The sequence below is a fragment of the Thunnus albacares genome, chromosome 21, assembly GCF_914725855.1.
Source record: "Thunnus albacares chromosome 21, fThuAlb1.1, whole genome shotgun sequence".
NCBI lineage: Eukaryota > Metazoa > Chordata > Actinopteri > Scombriformes > Scombridae > Thunnus > Thunnus albacares.
The window spans coordinates 16,449,452-16,472,806 of NC_058126.1; the positions used below are offsets into that span (position 1 = coordinate 16,449,452).

Here is a 23,355-nt window from a genome sequence, read left to right on the forward strand (position 1 = left end):
TGCATGTAAAAACACACACACGCGCGCACACACACATCCTCCTGGTGATATCAAATTGACTGATTTACAGAAATAATGAATTAACAAATTAATAACGGCAAAAAAGATTGAAAGCAACAGAGAAAAGCAGATGAAACTTATTTTTGCATAATAAATACCTTTTTTTAAAAAGAAGGCATAATACTAAGAGTAGACAAAGATAATTTGTGATAAAAATGTACAAGAAAGATACAAGATATATAATGGTGTTGAAAGGGAATTCAAAAAACTACACTATAACAAAAAAGTGTTGGATATGTTTGTACTATTTTGTGTCAGGACTGAATAATGACAGCAGTATAATGTGTAGGAGTAGAGAATTAGCATTTTATTTTCTTCTTGGAACGTGAACATCTAAATTTGCATTCGTGATTATCTTGCCTCCATGTTACCTGTCACTGTCAAAGAGCACTTCATGTGGTGAAGGATGCAGAGAGCTAAATTATAGTTTCATGTTTTCTTGAAGCTTTACTAACACATCTAATTAATCGAGATTAATTATCACTACTTAAATCTTTTGTCTTCTTTGACAGCCAATCAGGAGTACCAAAACACATATTTCCTCACTTAGTGCATGAAAATCTCTCAGGAAATTAGATTTCTTTGTCTCAAAAGCTCCAGTGTGCAAATGCATACTGGAGACAGTGAGTATTGTTTCCATGGAAACAATGCTCCAGCCCAATTTGATAATTAATCATGATCAGAGGATCACATCTTCAATGCACCTACAGTACTCAAAAACAAATACCAACACACATCAGCTATCTGTATCAAGTACAAAAAGAACTTTTTTCACTGGCTTTGGTTTACTGGATCATTTCATGGTAGGTAATGTGGAAAATAGGGGTTTGATTTATATTCGGGCACATCAAAACATGCTTTGGTCCTGCTGTACAGCCATAAAGGCAACACTTTCCAGCCCTATTTGAACAAAGCCGTTATACAATTCCAACAAATGAGTGATGACAGGGAAAGAGAAGAGAGTTGGAGATTTAATGAGTAAGTAAGTAAAGGGAAAGTGACGGGAAACTGAGATCAGAGTCCCTGCAAGAATCACAACTAAGTACCTTCTATTAACATACACACACATACACACCCTTGAGAAGACACCCACGGTCTAATCGAGAGTGTTCACGCAAAGACGTCATTTTCCCTTTAGTTTCATCATCCGTCTCTCCACTTCTTGAGAGGAGGAAGTGGATGAAATGACAGAGGTTTTCTCAAAGGAGAGAAGATTGTGTTTCTGCAGGTCACAAACAGCCTCAGGGTAAGTCCTTACACACACACACACACACACACACACACACACACAACCACATCTTTAGACACACACACATTTTGAATATGTTATGCATAGGGGGATTACTTTGTGTATATTCTTAGCAGACGAGATCCACTGTACCTGCCGCTCTATCTCCAATCAGGAAAATAAATTAACTTTAATGGCTTGGGACCCACTGTAGCGAGAATGAGATTATGAAGAACTATTCAGGTGATTGGACGTTATCAGAAATACAGAGCTTTTATTCATCACTTCCCTTCCCTCATCCACCTTTTTCTTTCACTGCACCTGCTGATACACTTGGATTTTGCAGAGAAAACTATTCGGGAAATTACAAACTGGTAGTTGGAGGGCAATGCTCATAGTAAAGTCATTCATAAAAAAGGTTGGCTCAGACCTAAATATCCCTCTATTTCAATAATAAACACTAAACATCACACATACTCATTGGCTAGTTACATGTTTGACTCTCTAAATTACACCCTCAGTAATTCTATCACTGCCATTTTTATACATAGATTGAAACTAGAGTACTCATTCTTAGTGGAAACAGCATTACTAGCAACTCCTTTACAAGGAGTCACTTGACTGAATGTTAATATAAAAAAATGAAATATTCTTTCAGTGTAACTTTAAATAATACATCATGCTATGTCAGTTATGTTGATGGTTACATTATGTTATTAGCGTACCATCTTTAAAAAGCTGTTATGGTTTACATTTAGAAAAGGTGAAAGGATTTTAAGCAAAAGTGAGTTGGAAATTGACTTGATTCACCTGTTTTCACATCATATTTACACTGTGGTTAATATATGGGAATGCATGTGATGTGAGAGATGTTGGTTCAGCTAATCAAGTGCTAAAAAACAAAACAGAGGCACAACTTTAGCTCCCAAAATGAATGTTTTTTTGCACATTATGAGAACTAACTCCTCAACCTGATTTATTCTAACATGTTCAACACCAGAGATGTTGTCTGACATTAAACATCTTATCTTTCCTTTTCTTTTTTATTGCGTAGCCTCCTTTGTGTCTTCTCCTATAGAGAAACTAATCTGCACCAGTAAGATACCACTTTCTATAATGTACTATATGCCATAAATGTCAGCTTAAGATGGTTGAAAAGTTAAAGGGGTTAAAAGTTGCAGATGAAAAGATCCGTGGATTAAGTCTGTATGTCTTTACCTTCCAGAAGATGCCTGATTATATGTCTCAATAAGCTGTCGCTAAACAGCTTCATAAACAAATTATCCCCACTGGGAGGAGAAAAAAAATGGATTGTGTAGTCTCTGTAAGAAGCTCTCTTTTCTCCCTCTCTCTCCCCCTCTTAGTGTGTGCACATCTGCACGTCTCTCCCCAGTATATTTGCCATTAAGAGGGACTAAGCATTTCATTACAAGTCTACTGAGCTCCCACTGTGTCATTGAAGCCAGAAGCCAGTGTGGCTTTCTTTCTTAGAGATACTAATAACAGAATCAAAGGAAGCAGTGGATGTTTTTGTGTGTGAGAGTGTGTTTGTGTGTCTGTGTATTCTAGTAATACTGATGTAATCACAGGCTCAAGCCCAATTAGCCTAGGGGGTAACTCTGTAATAATCCCTACCCCTGGGCATAATGGCCTATTAAAGCAGCAGTGGACAGAATAAATGAGTGTGTCTAAGGAAAGACAAAAGAGAGGGAGGAAATAAGAATAAGGGAGGAAGGGAAGGATTAGAGGTGGTAGGATAGGAGTGAATGAATGGTGCCATTAAGAACAGACTTGTTGGGGGGAAAAAAAGTTTAATTTCAACCTTATTCTCTTGGTGTTTATCTAAATAATCAGTGAATAAAACATTTCAGCTTTATGAACAGCAGCTGAACTCAAAAACCCAAACAGAATGTCCCTCCAATAGAGTGACAATTATAGTCCAGTTACGTGTTTAAACATGCTTTGATCAAACAGTTATCATAAACACTTTTAGTTATAAAAGTCTATTTGTTTACTTTGTTGACTGCCATTCATGTCAGAGGAAGCAGAAAAATCGGATCTCATTGCTACAGTTTCAAAGCATTCTTTATGTGCTTTCTTTGTTGGAAACTCCTCCGACTGCTTATTAGCGTGGTTGGGCTCATGACCACATAAATCAACACCATGTCAAGTCAGAGACTGTGGAGAGGCGAGATCGAACGCAGGCCAAGAGGAATACCTTAATTGAGACTATCACCATATTTGTTTTGTTGTGATAATGTAGTCTCTGCACCAATGCTTAAAAGTAAAGACAGCATTGCAGAATTACTTCGAAATGTAAGGTAAATACAAATAAATGTATCACCCACATATGTTAAGAATATAAAAATATATTTGTTTTTTTGACTTCAGAAAAAAAGAGATAATCTGATAATAGTAACACAGTAATGTGTAAATTAGAGTGTAAAATTAGGTCTAGGATGAAAATTAGAGACGCCAGCCTTTCAGCCCATATGAAATACACCTACTGCATGTGTCACTTCTGCAGGACGTTTAAAAATGTGAATTACAACGCTTCACACTTTACCAAACACTCGAAATGAAATAAGATCATTTGTATCCCCCACAGTACATTTGTGGCACTAACATATTTATATTACAACAGTGACAGGTGTCTTAATAATTGTCTTTTCATTATGTAAATAGTTTAATTGTTTTGTTTCCATGCAACTTATTACTGACTTTATTATTAATACTAATGAGTGCAGATTAAAGTTCATCAGTGTTATAGTCAAAATAAAGCAAATAAAGTGTTCAAGCTGTGAAGTGGTTTTGTGATTGTGTCTGTTGACAAACTCACCCGACGATAAGTCTACCCGGTTGTTTCTGGTGGCCGTCGTCACATTGACATGAACTACAACCTTGCCATCTTTGAGTGAGACCTCCAGTGTGCCGTCGCCGATATTACTGAACAGCAGGAGCCCATTTGGGTTCCACGTACGAAACTGGAAGCCCACAGATACTGTGTTGTGATTGGCCCGTCCTGGCAGCTGCAGGAAGCTGGTGGCGTTGAAAAAGACCGGGAAGGAGTGGGTCTCCACACAGGAGAAGGACAGGTTACGCTGTTAAGACACAAATTCAGAGAGAGAAAAAGACCAACAAAAAGAGATAATAGAAAGTCATCAATTGATCTTCAAAGAGAATAGTTAAAAAAAACTTGAATGCGGGCCTGTATGTGAAGTTGCTTGAATATTTCAAATGCCCCAACACTGTAGAAAATCATGTATTTATTCACCGGGCCTTTAGGCTTTGAATCTAGCATCTGTTTGTTTACCTTCAGATGTTCCTGACTAAAGCTAGATTCAAAGACTGATGTTCCTTGTGCACATAGCAAAAAGTCTCCCTTTGACTCACCCTGCGTTTGAAACCAAGGCTGAACAGTAACCTGGTTGATGTGTATGTGCTGGTAGAAAACAAACACTATTGTGGAATTTAAGCATTAATTACCATTGAGCTTCTTCAACCTTGTGCTCTTAATCAAATCATTAGCAAACACACATTATTGAGCTGCCTTACCAACTATAGATGATTCCTGGTTGCATCTGTGTTTGTGTTTGTGTGTGTGTGTCTCTCTGAAATTTGAGAGCGGATCTGTTTTGATTGGAAATGAATGGCTGTGTGAGTCATCAGAGAGAATTAGAGGTGCAGCTTTAATGAACTTGATTAGTGCCTCCATTTGTTCAATCAGTTCAACACAGATCAAAGAAGATACACTGGCTCTTAAGGAGGAACAGGAGATGGGGAGAGACGAGGGCTCTGAGACTTGAGAGTCTATCAAAGGCTGTTCAGTAACTAATTTTAAGGATGGCAAAACACTTAATGTGCTGAAGTTACATCCAGCAGTCATCCACAGAGCTGTGTATTTGATGAGGAGAAGCAAGACATTTAATATACTTCTTATTCTGTTGAGATAGATTGAAAACACAGTGGTTGCACTGAAATTTTGTCTTTGTAGGTTGCAGCAAAATAGTAAAATGGCAGCCATGATATCAAGAGGGAGGAAAGACAGGAGGCAAATACATGGAGGGGCCACTGATGGGTCAGTTGTATCTGATTAATTATGAATCTGTTAAACTTTTTTGGTGCAGTGAATAATTTGCCTCCTGACTCAGGTCAGATGCAGAGTTAGTGTGACAATAATGAGTATGTTTAATATTCAGCTGCTTTTACAAGCGTGTTATTTCAAACTGTTTAGATTTATATGTTTGCATCTCAATATATACAGTATATACTTACTCATTCAAGTCAAGGGAAGGTGTGTCCAAATTTTGGCTAGTACTGTATATATACATAAGCGTGTATGTGTGTGCGTGTGTGTATGCACATTTCCCTTACAAAGCTGGAGGTGTCTAGCTTCTTTCGGCGAGCCAGGTCTGTAATGTTGTCTCCATTGTAGTTGATGCTCTCCATGCAGCCTTTAAAGTTTTTTCTCCCTCCTCCCACTGGCTTCCCACTGTATGGCATCCCCCCAAAACTCAACTAGAGAGACAGAGGGCAGAAAGGTAAAAACAGACAGAGAGTGGAAAGAAGACGAATTAATTAACTTCCTCTGCATTTGATTAGTTTACTGCTTCTGCCTCTTAATTCTAAAAATCTACATAAAGTTGACGTGAAATGAAAAAAAACAAACAATTTCCCTTAACAAAATGTGTTCCAAATACAGTAGCTACACATATCTAATAAGAGCAAAGAGCTAAAATGGGGGGCATCTTTATGTCTTTATTAGCATCAACAATAGAGAGATGGGGGATTATGTGCAACAAGTCAAGTCAATTTAATTTAAATGGCCCAGTATCATAAATTTGCCTCAAGAGGCTTTACAGCAAAGGTCCCTGGATAGAGACAATCTGGGGCGTCCCCCAATTTTCAATTCTACACATGTTTTAATATCATTTTAATTTAATTGAACAGGTGGGTTACTTGTATACTGTATGGTAAAAAACAGTCTTGCAATTGGCAAGTAAAAGGCAAGCTTTCTGCCAAACAACACTAAAAAAGTATCAAATGGACAACATAACAAAACATAATAGACACAGATGGATGTGGTATTAAGAGTAATTGTTAAAATGGGCATGTTTTATTTGCTTTGTTGGTAAGGGTTTGGATAATGTTCGCCTTTTGTGTTTAGAGGAATGTCCTGAAGGTACATGAAGGTCTACAAACACTCAACTGTTATGATGAAAAAACCCTCTTATGATGACAATATAAGGGCAATTTGAGACTGATCAAATCTATTGTATAGACTTTTTGAAAATGTGATGGCATCAGAATGCCCTTATGACAAATATTACAGTGCCACCTTTAGGCCAGTTGTGTGAATTAGTACACAGATAGATGGACTCTGACTTTATATATACACAACAATCAGTGTCAATCCCATATTAAATCTCAAGGCAGCATGGGTAGAGCTACAGTATCTGATCTGCATTTCAACCATGACAATACTGACTGATCAAATATCTTCTTTTTACCAAATACCTTGATATTGGTATATTATTGATATATACATCATATACCATACACATTTATATAATGTGACTGCAGGAGCAGCGGGAGATAGCACTAAAGGAAGGAGACAGGGGATTGTGTGGAACAGGTGCAATGAGAGGAGAACTGAGGCGAGGAGATGGAGTCTAATAAACAGACATCTGGTGGGAAGCACTGAAGGACACAGAAATGACGTAAACGTAAATTGTGTTTCGTAATTTACGTATTACAGTTGTACACGTGTTCAGTTTTTTTCTTTCAGCCCTGAGGGAAGACAAGATGATGGAGAGTGGTGTGCAATTACCAGTAGATATGCGTCTGTCTATCTGTATGTGTGTGTGTGTGCATGTGTGTTTGAGTCTGTGGTGATGCTCCAGTAGTCTTAGTAATTACAGCCAAGGGTAGACACAAATGCACCCGGATATTTAGTCTACAGGCTTAAATGGGAGCAAAAGATGCACAGACTTGCACACATACACACACATACACACACACACACACATACACAAGATGGAGTGTGTGGACTAGATGGAGTACAGAGGTAGGCTACACTTTGAGTAAAAGCTGGTCACAATTTCGCTATCTGTAAGAGGGACTCTCAGGCAATAACACTGCCACGATCCATTCAGGGTTCACCACAGACATACACCACACACACACACACACACACACACACACACACACACACACAACCTTCTGGTTCACCCTGTTGTATAGATTTCCCTGAAGATCCTTTAATTCAACAGCTTCAGTTTAATTGGACTGTGGTTTGTCCTGCCCCATTTCTCAGTATCCTACTTAACACCGGAATAGATCAGCCATATCAGCAATACTTGGTAAAGGTCACACACAAACATATCAATACACACACACACAAACACAGGCATTTACCCATGTATAGATTCACATGCACACAATGTACACAGCACACACTCACATTACACACAAGTGCATTTCATACCCATTATGCATTCAAAAATCAATTTCCTCTTTTAAGTATTATTAGCTGAACTTGTTGTATTCTATTACTGACTGACATTAATTATGTGAGTTTTATAGATTAGCATTATAGCACAGTGTAAAACCAATATCTAATTTCCTGTGTGGTATCAATGTACTGCATAGACAGTGGAGGACAAGCTACCACCTGTGATGAGCAGTTGTTGAAAATACAATTTCAAAGTCAGTAAAGCCCATTAGGACAGGTAACGCACTCCAAACACAACAATAACCAGAATCTGTAGGAATAAACATCATCAGAAAGAGACAACTAATAACTATAATAAGACCGTGTTCTCACAGGTTTGAAATGATTGAACAGCGCTGTTGAGACTCCCAATCAGTTTGAGAGGGTTCAGATTTTACGTGGGAACTGCTCGCATTAACAGATAAAGTATTCTGTGCTGAACATCAGTAGTACCCAAAGCTCCTAAACCAGAATTCTCATGAACTGAACTTCCTGCGATCTGAGTCCACTCCCAGCTTCATTGAATTACCCGCCCTAAAGCTTCAAGCATCAAATTGTCATGTGTTAAAGTCCATCTGAAATCATAATTACTCATCGCTTTTTGTAGTCACAAATAATGTCACTTATTTTACATGTATTGTCAATGCAAAGATTTGATTGGCTGTATGGAAACAACTAACCTTATACTTTTCTCAAACAAAAGATACTTTATTTACAGAGCTGATATGTATGCTATATCAGAAATACATGCAATTTAATTTCAGTTGGACTTTAAGGTTTTGGGAAGTTTATCCTAGAGTTTGGGTTGATCAGGGTAAAATGCTGGGTGTAAAGCCTTCTTCTATTTTTCCTGAAACTGGGCTCAAACACATGCAAGTGGTACAAATGCATGTGAGCATGGTCAACAACTGTTTGCAGTTTTGGTGACCATAGAGAGGTGCCTCATTGTATGAATTCACTGCCCGTTATAGATTCTGCCTTAATCTCTTCGAAAGTTGTATAATTCAGCATATAAATCCACAGAAAAAATATGCAGTAAATTGGAAGGAGCAAAACACAACATGCATGACAGGTGTTTTGTCATTTTGGAGAGCTCTGTGCGCACACACCTCTGCTAGCTCAAACCACCAAAATTGCTTTGCATTTGCAATAAGAGGTGGTCTGAGCTGGAGGAAATGTAAACACAATTTCAAGCCAAAAGTAGCCCCGAAATTGCACCGCACCACCTCTCCCATCTTGCTGCAAGTTTGTTCAAAGTCTGGAAATTACCAAATAGACTGCCAGAGGAAAACTGCATAAAGACTGGGTTTGTGCTACCTGTATTTGATCTAGGTCTAAACAAATAAACATGACTTAAATGTTTGCTACTGTTAAGTTAAATGAAAATTTGCTAAACCAAGTACACATTGTGACAAACTGCTAAACAAGCCGGTTACTTTGAAAGATGCTGTTACAATGTAGGTTGAGAAATTAAGTGTTCTTTTGTTAAACTAGAAGGAATATGTTTGTTCTTTACACAGTAGCCAGGCACATATATAGGCACCTACTGTGGACTGACATAGATCATACACATACAAGCATCACTGTCCCTTCCTGTGTCTGAATTTGGACTTGTGAATGTTATTAGGTTTCTGACGGCAGTTCTCTCTTTTTGTATACTCATTATACTTTGCTTCTCACCTCATAGTCCAAATCAAGGTGGTCAAATTCTCCATTGGTCCTGAAGTGCTGAGTGTGTCTGTCCAAGGTGAAATTAACATTACGACGGTAGCGTTCAATCACCACAGAGTGCCAGTGATTGTCATCCAAGAGGCTGCCGGTGGTCACAGAGGTATGACCCAGAATAGAACCATACTGGTTACTGCCTGTAATTAACATGTAATAATAATGTTAGTTATAAAAACACAGGCATTGTACACTGTTAATGAAGTAGCATGTACTGACATGCCACAATTAATAGACATTTGTGGATTGGTTTCTCATGTTTGCACATCAAGTTATTCTTTCACACATTATAAAGCAAATAAAAGTAATTATGTCACAGTTTCCTGCCCATAATAACACACCTGATATGTCTTTAACAGCTCATTATACAGTAATAGACTTTGTATAGTTGTAACAATGGGTACAAGAATTCATTACCAAAGCTGTTGTTTCTGTGCTGCAGGAAGGTATCCTTAAAGGTTATACCAATTCTGTCAGCAACACAGCTGGTCGACAGTGAGTGATGTTCCACACATATGGATTGTTGTTTACAGCGTAAAAGGTAAAAAGCTGTGCCTTGGCACTTTATTTTTGCTCCAAGATAGTGTTATCTTGACAGACAATCTATACATTTTGATTACACAAGTTTAGAATTATAGTTTCTTTGCTCTGCTTTACTTTGTCTAAATACATGACATGGCATGTGTTTCCCACCTAGGTTTATCTGCAGCAGCAGCTTGGCCTTGCGAAGCTCCAGGGTGATGTAGTCTCCCTGCTGGCCCTCCCCGTGGAGAATCACACCCTCGCTGTCTGATGTCTTGAACCTCAGTGCGATCACATCCTTAATGATCTTCATCTTCTTCACCTGAACAAATGTGAACACCATGAACTCCAAAGGGTTGTTTAATGCAACAGATGGCTCATTTTCAATTATAAATATGGAAAAAAATCATGAAAAACAACAGTCTTGTCTTTACAAACTTTAGAAGTACTAACAATGATGCCTGAACTGTCCCATGTCTCACATCTGAATGCTCAGGCCCAGTAAACAGTTTGTCTCACTTACATTCCCTCCTCAACCAGTAGGGACAGATACAAAGAAAAAGGTTTATATTGATTATGGCAATAATGCCTGCAAGGAAAAGAAAGAACGACCAAGTTTTTCATCACTGCATATCATTCTCAAAGCATGATTTAACATGCTTGAACCCCTGCCGTTACCTAAAACGCACAAGCAATACTAGGCTGTTGTAAATAACAACACCAATTTGTGTGCCTTGGTACACATCAAACGTTGATTATGGTAATCCACACAGCTATCGTGTTTATGGAATGAAAATCAGCAGTGTAAAAGAATAAACATAAAAAGGTATGTTCTGAACCTTTAAAATCTGCAAACATGAAAATATTTTGTCATCTTATACCAGTATGTTAATCATTAACCTCAAAATTAAAGGACTGAAAATTAAAGCAATACCCTGAAACTTGGAAACAACATCAAATTACTTATTTTCCCATCATATTACATTGATATTGGTCAGTTTCTATGATCTCACATATACGTACTAGAATGATCTCAAAGGGTTTAATTCATTTCATTTGCATATTGAATATAATAAAACCTCAAGGTAGTAAATCCATTACCTTAAAACGATAGGAGATTACACCCTGTCCATCAAAGTTGATCACATCCGCCCCTAAATCAGACAAACAGTAGACAGATAGAAACCATAGAGACAGAAATAATAAAACGGGAAACACGAGAGAAAGAAAGGAAGACAGTGACAGTAAGAGACAAAGAGAAAAGGCAAGATTGAAAGAGATTAGTGATAAATTGCGATTTCTGACATAGAAGTCATGCACAGGTTGTCTAGCAAGGCAAAGAGTGTGGAAAATCAACAAATGTAACCCTTTAGCTCCAGAGCATACTGTGGCCTGCACACACTTCTATGACTGTGTCAAAAAAGTTTAATTACAAAATCATTACAATAAATAAATAAAACATCTTGTGTGAAATATGTATTTCAAGGTTATATCAAACAATGCACCCAAAATAGCAACAGTATTGTCAGCAAGCTCAGTCAGCAGCCTTTCACAAAAGTGCAATGATATAATATAGTAATAATAAAATCTATGATGGGTGAATTCCATTTTGTTGCTTCAGTTTCAGGGTACTGGTATTGTGCATGCGGACTCACTGTCCACAGGGCTTACTGGGACACTTGAGGACAACATTTTTAATGTTATTAGTAATACCTGTGCTTCTCCTACTATGTAAAAAATCTCCTTTGTGATAAAAGCCTTTTGCAAGTCATGTATTAAAGTTTCCCGTTAAATTCTGTGGGAAATACTAATGATACATTCACACAGGTGTTTTTTTTTTTTTTTACCTATTTTGGCGGATTAGCTGTTTGGCAGGGCTACAACTCAATCCAACATCAACCTGAGTAGAGGTCTAATCAGCCAGGAATTGGAAACACTTGTGCAAGCCTGTTAAACAATACTGATCTACAGGTATACATTACACATATTCTTACACACATACAGCTGCTGGACTTACAATACAATTCTCTCTACAGTACCACTGAAATACAAGATCATTAACTCCGAGCTATTTGCAGTATGTTGCATGTAAGAATCATAATTCACATCTAAAAAGGGGGAAAAAAGAGGGCAGAAAGGAGTGAGGCAACATGGTGGAGGTGATTTTCAGGAGATCTTCAGAAGAGAAATCAAGTGCAGTGCATGAGGCACTCTTCAATCCTCATATATCACAATCTTCTATCATTACCCCAACTGTTCAAGTGGTTAGTTAAAAGTGCATGCATGTGTGTCTGTGTGGTGTGATTGGTCGGGGAGGTTGGGGACGAGAGTACAGGATATGATGGGATAACAGAGCTTGGGAAAGATTGGATCACCTTATATACAGAAGCACTCACAGCCACACTGTCCCTCAATCTCACATGCTCTCTTGGCTTCTCATTTAAGACACACACACTCAAACACAATGCATGGTCTGGGGGCTGGGAGGGGGGATTGGAAGAAATTACATCCGTTCCCTTTGGTCTAACTTCAGTGCCTCCGAAATGATCCCATGCTGCCTCTCACTGGGTAGAAACGCATGTCTTTCGCTGCTTTACATTTGTCTCTTATTCTCGCACCTGTTCTTCCTCTCTCTTTCTCCGCTACTCCACTCACTGATCCACTTATTTCTTTCACTTTCCACTTCAGTTTTTCCTCTTCCATTACTTCATTTGCTTTACCCTTCTTAGTTTCTAGCTCTCTCTCCCCGCCCCTCTCATCATGTTCCTCTGTCACGTTTATGGTGCAAACGGTGGTAGTTGACAGTTTCCCAATTGTTTTATGAGATATTGCAGACCTGGGTCTGCTGCTCAGAAAAGGGTTGCCAGCTCAGTTGTGTGCCTGATGTCAGGAAGGAGACAGTATGGAGGATGAAGGACTTTTCTACCACCTACAGACCCCTGTGTGATGGATAGAATGAGAAAGACAGAGAGAGAGAGGTTGACCCACTCTCATGCAGAGTAACAAGGGGACGATTGTGTGATTGTGATTGAACTGATAAGTACACAAACAGTACGCAAAATATAAAGTGTTTATACTTAGTTGTCCTTGAGACTAAGACAAAATATATGAAAGCCTCCTTTAAATGTCTATATTTAAAGAACTTGTAACAACCTGTTATATAACAGCAAGGAGATGAATGGCCAGCTGACTGAGCACCTCTGTGTTTTTTGTGAAACCATGCTGGTCCTCTGTAAAGAAACACTATAGAGATGCCAATAGCATCATGCCAAAGCCAGTCAAAGGTCCCCTTTATTGCCATGTAGTAGTTACGTTTAATTATCCTTGGCAATGTGTGGCATCAGGCAAACTGCAAATTAGGTGGCTGTGAAGACTTGCAGTCACCTGATCAGTCACTTGCAGTATGATGTGCCTGTATAATCAGATTGGTTGTATATTTGTATTTTTTGACTGTTGCTAAGGCACAGTTATAACATTTAAGATGTATCTTTATGCTCTGGTATACATTTTGTCATTGTTTTTGATATTTCACATACTAAATGATAAAAACTAAACACAAAATAATCAATTGATTTATCCACAATCAAAATAATTGTTTGTTGCAGCAATGTACTTTAATAATTATTTACTCCCCTGTATTTTTCATACCACATCACCGACTGTGAATGTTACACTGATGCTGTTTCAGCTGTTTATGCGTTGGGCCTCGGTCCTGCTCCAGGAATAGATGCTATCCATAAACACAATCTACATAAGTACATTTCTTAGACTCGACAGATGATGATGGTGATGCATCATCTTGACAACAGATTTAAAGTACTAGTGGCATAAATAGGCCACAGGTGAAAGATAGATATGATATGATTGAAATTCTACTTGTGTGAGAGTGATTGCATTTGTATAGAAAATTTAATTTGTACTCTGTTTCTGTCTGACTCCCCTTTCTCTCATATACTGGCTGTACTGTTTCCTGACTCATCTATGAAATAATTGATTTTCTGTTGATCCTATGTTAATCAAAATGGAAATGAGCATGTAAATTCCACAGCATGGTGGATCACGACTCCTTTATAGCCTCTAGCTCTGGCACACGCGCATACACACACAGCTTTTTATTGTACAGTCCTAGATGAGTCATAATATGCTATTGCATTTAATTATCATACATTTTCAAAAACCCAGAATTACCATCTACAACCAACATATTTGGTGATTATGCTGGGAACATAACATCTATATTTATCTGCCCCCTTCTCCTCCTACTACTTCTCTTTTTTTGTGCTTCCTTCTTTCATCCTATTTTCTTTGTCATTGCCCAACGCTGTCCTTCTCCTCTCTTTTATCTTTGGATTGGGAAGCAGGAAAACATTTAGGCTGATTCTAGGAGAGCTGGAGAGTTGAGGGAGGAGTTGAAGGATGGGTAGATGAACAGACAAATGTATGAGTTCTCATTTTTTGACTGAATGCTGAAGATAGGAGCAGTGACAGCGTAATCATGAGAAAGCACCGCAGGCTTCAAAACACAGCTGACAGGCAACTCTGAAAGATGATGCACCAGATGAGTGGGGAGTGTGTGTATGTGTACATGTGTAGGCGTGTGTGCACGTAAATGTCTCTCTCTCCCTGTGTCATCCCTGATATCTGAGTTGTAAGCATGTATTTACCTGATTGTGTATTTATTATGTGTTTCATCTGACAGATGTCAAGGTGTGGTGGACAAAATTCATATCTGTCACAAACACAAACTCTCAGAGCCTATTCGCACTTGAAACTGATATTTTCTTTTAATAGTATTGTTGTTTACCCAGGGCACTATATAGCAAATTATCTGTCTGTCTGTCTGTCTTGTTGAATGACAGGATACCAGGGCATTTGCAAGATACGTATGCAAGAGTATGTGCATGTGTCTTATTTTAATCTAAAACAGGATGTTTGGAAAGAGCCCGCATGATCTGTTGTTTCATCATGATTTATTTCACACAGCTGAAATGCATTTACATCTGGGAGTTAACTATAATCACAGTGTTTTCCTACTGGCTCTAGAACAGCACTGCAGGAGCAGGTGCCAGTTAAAGTCACATCAATGATAGTTGTTGTTGAAGCAGGAAAAGACTTCTCATCTTTTCCCTTCTTTTCCCTAAACCTCAGAATGACTTTACTGTTGTTTATGTTGTAGGATTTTGGAGCTCGGATTCTCTATTTTATCTATTATTATATGGTATGATTGACTGAAGGGGAATTTTTGATGGAGAAAAAGTTCATATTTATATATTCTGCAAACACTTCGAAAACAAAGGGGACCCTTTTTTTATTTCTTGAGCTACAACAGTGTGACAGTGAGCCAGCATGCACAATACCACAACCCTGAAACTGAAGCAGCTAAATGGACTTCATTCAACACTGATTTTGATTATTTACACCTGTGCTTTTCCTGCTGTGACATGTCAAAAATGTCTCCTGTGAACAAGGCCTGTTGGATGGTGCAGCATGTCAAACATATATGGAAGGAGAACAGAAATAGGAGCCTAAAGAGATGACATTTTTCATTTACAAGCCTCCTATGCATTTAGATGGTGATTACAGCCAGTAGGTATTAAATTTCAACAGGGCCTTTGCAGAAACATTCATAATACTACATAAATACCTGACACACTGCTGTGAGACTACTGACAAGCCAGTGGAGGAGCTGCAGAATAAATAAAACCAAATCAAATCAAATCTACATAAAATCTAATCTTTAGTCAGTCTAGTCAGTCTAAGTATACTTTCACATTTAGCAAGCGAGTGATGCCAGTGGTGAGCCAGCCAACTTGCATCAATTTATCATCTTTTTTTATTTATTGAAAAACAAAAATGGTCAACACTTCAGAAAATACTGTGCTTGTATAGATTGTTTCAGGTATGTTACTGCCATTTTTTGTTTACAACTCACAAAACCGCCAGTGCTTGACAGCCAGCTCCGCTGTTGTGTAAGCTATTGATTGTTCCAGCATTTCTTTCTGTAAAGTTGAGAAATATATCTTGTTGAGTCTGACTTGAACAGCATGTTTTATATTTGGAAAACTATAAGTAAATATCTCTCATAAATTATGAAGTGATCTGAGCAGACCCTGTGTTGCTACCCGCTTCTGTGTTTCTGCATATGATTGAGGCTATTCATAGTTTACAGTCTGTAAAAAAAATGTCTTTACTGCCTGCTGTATTTTCTTGTGGAGAAGCAAAGCATAGCTGAATTATCATGGCAAACCTGGCAAATGCAGTGGCTTAAAATATAATGTGCCTTTAAGAAATTCTAACAAATAATAATGCAAATTTTCCCAAATCAAATTCAGGTTTCAGGGTTTTTTAGCCCAGATTAAGACTTCTGAGATCACTGTTTGGGAATGTAGGGATACAAGCAATTTTACTTAAAAATAGCAGCAGAAACTACTTGACTTTATCTAAGCACAAAAGCAGTCAGATGTATTAGTGGTGAAGTTTTCATCCGCCCGATGAAGTTGTTTGTGAGTGAAGTGGTGGGTGTGTATGAGGGATGTAAACTTAAAGTGGACTGGATGGCTGCACTTTTGTTGTTCTGTGCGTCTGTGTATACATACAGTATGTGTGCATCAGTGTGTGTGTGTTTGTGTATGTGTGTATATGTGTGTCTATGTGTACCACATCTTGTCATCCTTATCACTACTGACTTGTTTTTCTTTTAACATGGGAAGGAAATGAAACAAGGGAAATATAATGAAAAAGGCTGAGGACTGACTGGAATGCAGTACATGCCCTTGTATTCACACACACACACACACACACGCTGACATATCCACGCATGGTGCAATCGCATCTCCAGAATGAAAGATGTACGTGTGTCACTTATAACAGTAATTTATGCAGAGCCTTAATTGAAAATTGTTATCAAAATCAATTTGGCAGCCTTTAATAGGATGAGAGCAAAGAGGCTGCAAGAGAGTCAGTTCCCTGGATGATACATTTGTTAGAAAGCTGTGTGAGTGTGTGCATCTGCATGTGTCTGCCAGTCTGTAACTCTGCTCTGCATATTTTTGCACATTAAGTTTTTTTTGCGTGTGTGTGTGTGTGCGTGTGTCTATCCAAACAGGTTTGCACACTGGGTTTGTGTTTCATTCTTATACAGAATTAGCTCATAATGAAGGAACACTTATTGTGACTTGATTGGAGCTGACAGAGTATGATTAGGGTCTCCCCATGGATCCATAAATATAAATGTTAATAATACTTTCTGCAGCATGAACAGGTTCACAGTGTGTTTGTATGGTCTCTGGAAATACAAAAGTAAAGTGCAATTAATTGTGTGAAGATTACAGGTGTTACAGGTGAGAAAAAGTGTGAAGAGAAGAATAGAATATATAGTGTGCTAGTCTACTGTACAGTATGTGAACTCACAGTATGAGCAGCCATAGACTTCTATGCGCAGACCGATCCGTCCCTCCTCGCTCCAGTCCAGTGGGACGAGCTTCAGGAAGCGAGCCACGATTCCCTGCTGCAGCTCATGGCGAACGGAGCTCTCCGAGTTTGAGTTTCCAGAGAAGGCCTGTGAACACAAATAGTCACACACACACACACACACAATGAAATTAAATACATCAAAGCCACAAGCCTGCAGTCAAACAAGCAGCTTCGGGACTTGGAGCAAGAGTATTTGTTCCACTCACCACATCCTGCCCTAAAGGTACACACATTCACAAAACATACAAAATAATTATGAGTCTACATATCTAATATGCCTGCCATAAGACAATCTGACTGCAGGGGATTTGAAGAGGAAATTGCACATTGTATTCAACTCATAGTGCATGTGAGAAACTCCCTGTTCTCGTCGTTTCATATTTAGTCCCAAAGATTCAGAGGAGCTTGGAACTAGTGAGGTTTACAGCTCCTTGTCATATTATCACTGTGCTCTAAACATTCAGCCAGTACTGTGTCTGAAATCTCAGCCTCTGGAAAACAACATATTGTCTACAAACAAAACAAATATGTACAAAGCCCACAACGAAGAGAACGAAACAGGGGATCAGGCGTATGATTAAGCCTTTTCTGGGTCTGGTGTAAAATTAGATCAAAACAATGCATTTTCCTTGCATGCACCTTTAAAAAAAAAAAGTTACTTTTCAAAACAATTCATCATGTGGTGATGACTCCAACAGAGTGTGACATCAGCTGCTAATCAAAATGCAGCGACAAATATAGCGATATAAATTTGGGGATGCAAGCGACATTATTTCTCAGAAATGTTATGTAATTTAGCCAATTTAAAAGCTTTCAGTGAATGTGGGTATCATTTTGCTTCATTTTTGTTGTTTTGATTTGACTCTGGCTTTTGCTCGACTTTTGTGTCGCAACTGCATTAGTAAATCTTGTTGCTGACGGATAGCTCAATTTGGAAAATGTCTTCAACACCTACTAGATGTCCTAATGCAGAATCACAGAATAGTATAGAAACTTGGCTTAGTCCATAAAAAGACACTGGTTACTATAACATGTCATCTTCTTTTGACTCCTCTCTTCTCCTTTCTTGCCTCTTTCCTCCTCTCTCCTGCTCAGTATCTTCTCTTTTACTTGACCTCGCACATGATGGAGAAAACCTCTAACCACCCACTAATCCACCTCACCTCAGTCCCTGAACTATTTTCACTTCCGCGCTTTCTTCTCCTCTGTGAAATAAACATACACACCATCACCCTGTTCCCCATGCTTTTCTTCTACACAGATATGCACAGAGCATTTGGCGTGAACCATCAGGGAGAAGCATCATTAAAGGCCTAGCAGGTAACTAGATGAGAGCAAGACACTACACAGCCATGTGCTATTCTAGATAAGACATGAAATGGGCAGGGCAGTGGATGAGAGTGGAGAAAAAAAAAAGCTTTACTCAGACAGTCTGCTTTGAGCTGACTCCTCAGTGACCCAAGTGTGTACCCCTGAAGATACACTATCTCCAAAGGAGAAGATGGTCAAGAGTTCACTCTAAGCTCAGAGCTACTGAACATCCACTGTAGTGAGGGAGTGGACACAAGGTGAACGGTGCTTCTATCTCCTCAGCGTCTTTCCCTCACTTTCATTTTTAATCTTTCTTTATACAGGAAAGGTTAACTGAGCGCACAAATACACACACGCTTTTTTTTTATTAGCATCCTGCTTCAAATTCACACAGCTCCACATGACTCATTGGGGAGTCGTTCGGTATACTTTGACTGCAGTTTCGGCTCTCTGCAGGTGCACAGGTCTTGAAGATCTGGGTTAAGTGAGTTGTTCAAGGGGAGTTACAGTATGCTGTTTTTGAGGGAGATGGTTCACCGAGTATTATATGTCACCAGCCATAAACATTATATCACTAGTTAGTTAAAGTTTCTGGTGGCTTTGTGGGAAATTTGACATTCTCTGCATACTCAAAGTAAGATAAACTCAAGCATTATTTTCTTACTTGTGACACTAAACTAAATGACACTAAAACTTTAAACATTAAAATTAAAAAATAAATGACATCATCTAATTCACCTCCTGTTTATAACTGTATTTATGTGTATTTTTGAAATATGTTTCTCAACAAAAAATCTTAAAACAACACAAGGCAAACGGTCTTCGGAGTTGCAGAAATCATATTTCCTGTGCATGAGTTGAACTATAAGCTAACCTTCTAGTTTAACATACCTTCACATTACATGCCAATGCATAAAAACAAGCATCTGAAAGACGGAAAAATGGATAAAAAATGAAATATTTCTTTAATCACTGGGGCTAGCAGCTGGAGTTGTTTGTACATTTCTCTGTTTCTCTCTCTCAAACTCTTCTCATCCTTCTCTTTTCCTGTCAAATCTTCTCAATCCTCCTTCACATCCTGTGCTCTCTATTGCATGTTTATCCTTCACCATTCTGTTTCCAAAATGCCTGTGGTCCTGGCTCAGGATTCGAAGCACAAAAAGCACAAATGTACCCATTTACATGCACACATGCAAGTATATATGCACACACACAACCGCCCGCTCACCACCTTGCCATTTAAACCTTTTTGCAACGTTAAAACCTGATATCACCCCTAAGCTTATTTCAGTTGAAAATAAAATAATTTTTAAAAAGTCTGCAATCTGTAATCCTCTACTGAGGATTTGGCTGACTGTGTGCCAATGACTTTACTTCTTTTTGTCCATCCGACACTTTCCTCTCCTTGCCCTTGTCAAAGTATAAGAGAGAGGAAGGGAGAGAAAGGAAGATAGAGAGAGAGAACAAAACCATTTTTCGTCTCCATCCAAAAGCTGCACCACACCTCCCAACCCCCACATCACCGTTTTCCAGCTTCCTTCTTTTATTTCTCTTTTGTGTTCATCCCACTGTTCAGCACTTATCTGTGCTTGGCTGAATGAACAGCTCAATTCAAAGGCATTACTATGCAGAGCGGAGGGCAGAAGGTAGGGTAGGAAAGAGAGGAGGATGAGGAGGAGGAGGAGGAGGCTGAAGGTGAAGAAAAAGTTGCGGATGCCGAACCCCTCGGAAAAGTCTGCTAAGTCAACCATTTAATTCCCTCTCCTACAAAGTAAAATCATTAACCAGCAAACCAACGAGTAATTTGTGTGTGTATGTATGTGTGTGTAAGGGTTAGACAACTTAAGAGCTTAGACACTTTGACGTTTTGTTTAATCAAGAACTGAGGTAATTTACGGCAACAAAGGCCTAAAAGTGCCTGAAGCAACTTTCAGTTTTTCCCAGAGTATGTACGTGTGTGTGTGTGTGTGTGTGTGTGTGTGTGTGTGTGTGTGTGTGTGTGTGTGTGTGTACACGCCCTTATGGGTTTGTGAGTGTTTAAGCCTGAACTATTTAAAATTTATATGTATTAATTCTATGTACGTCAAACTACTGAGTTAAAAATATATTGCAGTATCACATCAAAAATAAATGTTGGTGCATTTGGGAATCCTTAGTAGATTCAAACTGAAAAAATATTTACTCCTATATTTTCATATTCCTGTGAGGATGTGTGTAAACTTTAAGAATATTACAAACCAAACATGCTGTATTTTAAAAGTTTAAATAAGCAAAGTTGGTAAAGAAAACCTCAGATGAGAGTCAAAAAACAGCACAGAGCTGAGGCATGATTTTAGCGATCCATGAGATCAGTGGAGGAAAAGCAATGAGAGGAAACTTGACTTGGAAAACAAAAATAATGAGGGAAGCTGAGAGCCAGCGAGTCTACTTGTTGGGCATTTGGAACACTGAGGCTGCTGTCACTCAAGACTGAACAAGCCAATCACTTTTCTACAGCTGGTCAACAAATACCCCCCTGGACTGCTATGTCTTGCACACACACACGCACACACAAACACACATCAGTGGCCATGTAAACAAGATGTTGGCATGACTTCCACCCATACACACATCCTGACATTCAAACACACGCACTTATACAACCATTTACTCAGCAGCTCTCCCTCGTTCCTACTCCTTGCTCACTTGCTTATTCTCCCTGTCCGCATGTTTTTCATTTCCTGAATGTGCATCTGTTGTTTCTGTGTGTTTGTGTGTTAGTGAATATCTATCCATATGTGTGTGAGTGCATGCCTGTGTTTGTGTTTGTGTGTCTCTGTTTTGACAGCCAGAGACAGGCCTTTCCAGAGAACAGATCTCAAGATACTGAGAAACAACAAGTGAAAGCTTCTGGCGTTTGCTAGTTGCTGCTGGACCCTTTGTTAGACCAACCCAGAGTCCAGGGCCATTGTGCGTGCGCGGGTGTGTGGATTTGTGTGTGTGTGTGTGTCTTTCAAACCGAGGCTGGGGAAATCAGTCCGGACTGGTCTGCTCTTTTGTTTTTATCGACAAGTATACGGGACAAAAAAGAAGGACCATAGAGAAATTTGTGTTTCTGTGAAGCCCTGTGGGTGGTTGTGTTTGTCTGGGTATGTGCCTTCACTCTGCCAAGAAAACAGGACAGACTGTAGTAGTACTGAATTTAAGTCATGAATCTTTAAACAGTTTTACAGATTCAGAGAATTATAGAGAATTGCGGACAGTGAGCGTTACAGCGTAAAAAAATACTACACATTTTATTTCGAGAATAGAATAAAATGTTTTCATCAATAAGTGTACGGGACTCCTGTTACAAGCTCATTGTGGGAAAATAGTACATGGTACATGGCTTTTACAAGAGGCACTGGCACGTTCTGCAATTACATGGTGTTTTCAGAAGGAAGGCTAATGTAACCTTTAAATATACCTAACCTCAGAGACTGCTGTGATCAATTCAAGCCTGCCACTACAAAACACAAAGCTTTTGACAAGGTAGAATCTATGTGTGGCTCAGTCAACCCTTTTCCCCACACACTCGCATAGGTTATAAATCCCAAAAGTGAAAAAGCTCTCACTTAAATATCTCGTTACTTGAGCCTCCCAATAGATGATTCATATTATTCAGTTATTGTGCCCAAAACTATATGTCTGTAAAATATAGTGGGCCTGGAGAGCAGGTCCTACTGAACACAAAATGTTGCCTCAGTGGGAGAGATTCTTCATCTTCTCTGCTAACCACTTCTTCTTGACACTCGCTGACAGAATTTAAAATTTGAGTCACAGTCAATCAAGCTTCCCACTAGGATTGGAGACCAAAACCAAGTTCTGCTGCAGGCAGAAGCTAAATGGATTTCTGATCTGGGTCTACAGCTCCAGACAGGCATTACATTTTCTTGTTTCTTTTAATTACTATTGTAGGTAATGTTTATTACATTTATGTTTCTGGTGATCTCTCTTAGTTACGTATATATTATATCTAATGGCTTTTGATATCATGTGGTCTGTCCCTGGTGACATCATGCCTCCTGCTTCTTTTTTCCTTATTTCTAGCGTCCACCTTCACTACCTTCTTACACAACCTGAGGAAGTGTGTTGTGCTTAAAAAACATTGTATATCTGCATATTAGAACCATTTACTGCATGTCCAGCTTTTGCTCTGTGCACTTTTATTGATTTCTGTGCATTAAAGCCATGCAATCAATAAATATTTCCATTTGTGCAAGCAAGGTACTTCTGACATTCTTTGTGTTATTTTATTTGAACAAGTCCATTATCAGATCTGTTACAGCTGTTTGCCGGAGCATTCCTCCTCTCATTAACTGCTCTCACCCACTAAAAGGAGCTCCCTAAGAGCTGGCGTCAAAGGGAACGGGAATATTTTTCTTTGCTTAACACACAATATTTGGAGAAAAAAAAGAGAAACACTTCCAGAATATTTCATGCTAATAATGACCTCATTTATTACTATAGCGCAAACCAAAAAAAAGACGGTGCTCTGTAAAAATTCCAAAACATTTTGACATCA

The 23,355-nt window shown here is 38.7% G+C and overlaps 1 protein-coding gene across 1 annotated transcript in view; it reads right to left on the minus strand.

Annotated features, from left to right (window-relative positions):
• cntnap2a (contactin associated protein 2a) overlaps positions 1 to 23,355 on the minus strand; it is a 201,507-nt gene that overhangs the window by 144,150 nt on the left and 34,002 nt on the right. Inside the window, exons 3-8 of the mRNA XM_044340234.1 lie at positions 17,439 to 17,586; positions 11,130 to 11,182; positions 10,200 to 10,350; positions 9,462 to 9,646; positions 5,663 to 5,806; positions 4,128 to 4,389 (exon numbers count right to left, since the gene is read on the minus strand). Coding sequence (XP_044196169.1) covers positions 4,128 to 4,389; positions 5,663 to 5,806; positions 9,462 to 9,646; positions 10,200 to 10,341 — 733 coding nt within the window. The 5' untranslated portion in view covers positions 10,342 to 10,350; positions 11,130 to 11,182; positions 17,439 to 17,586. The remainder of the gene's footprint in view (positions 1 to 4,127; positions 4,390 to 5,662; positions 5,807 to 9,461; positions 9,647 to 10,199; positions 10,351 to 11,129; positions 11,183 to 17,438; positions 17,587 to 23,355) is intronic.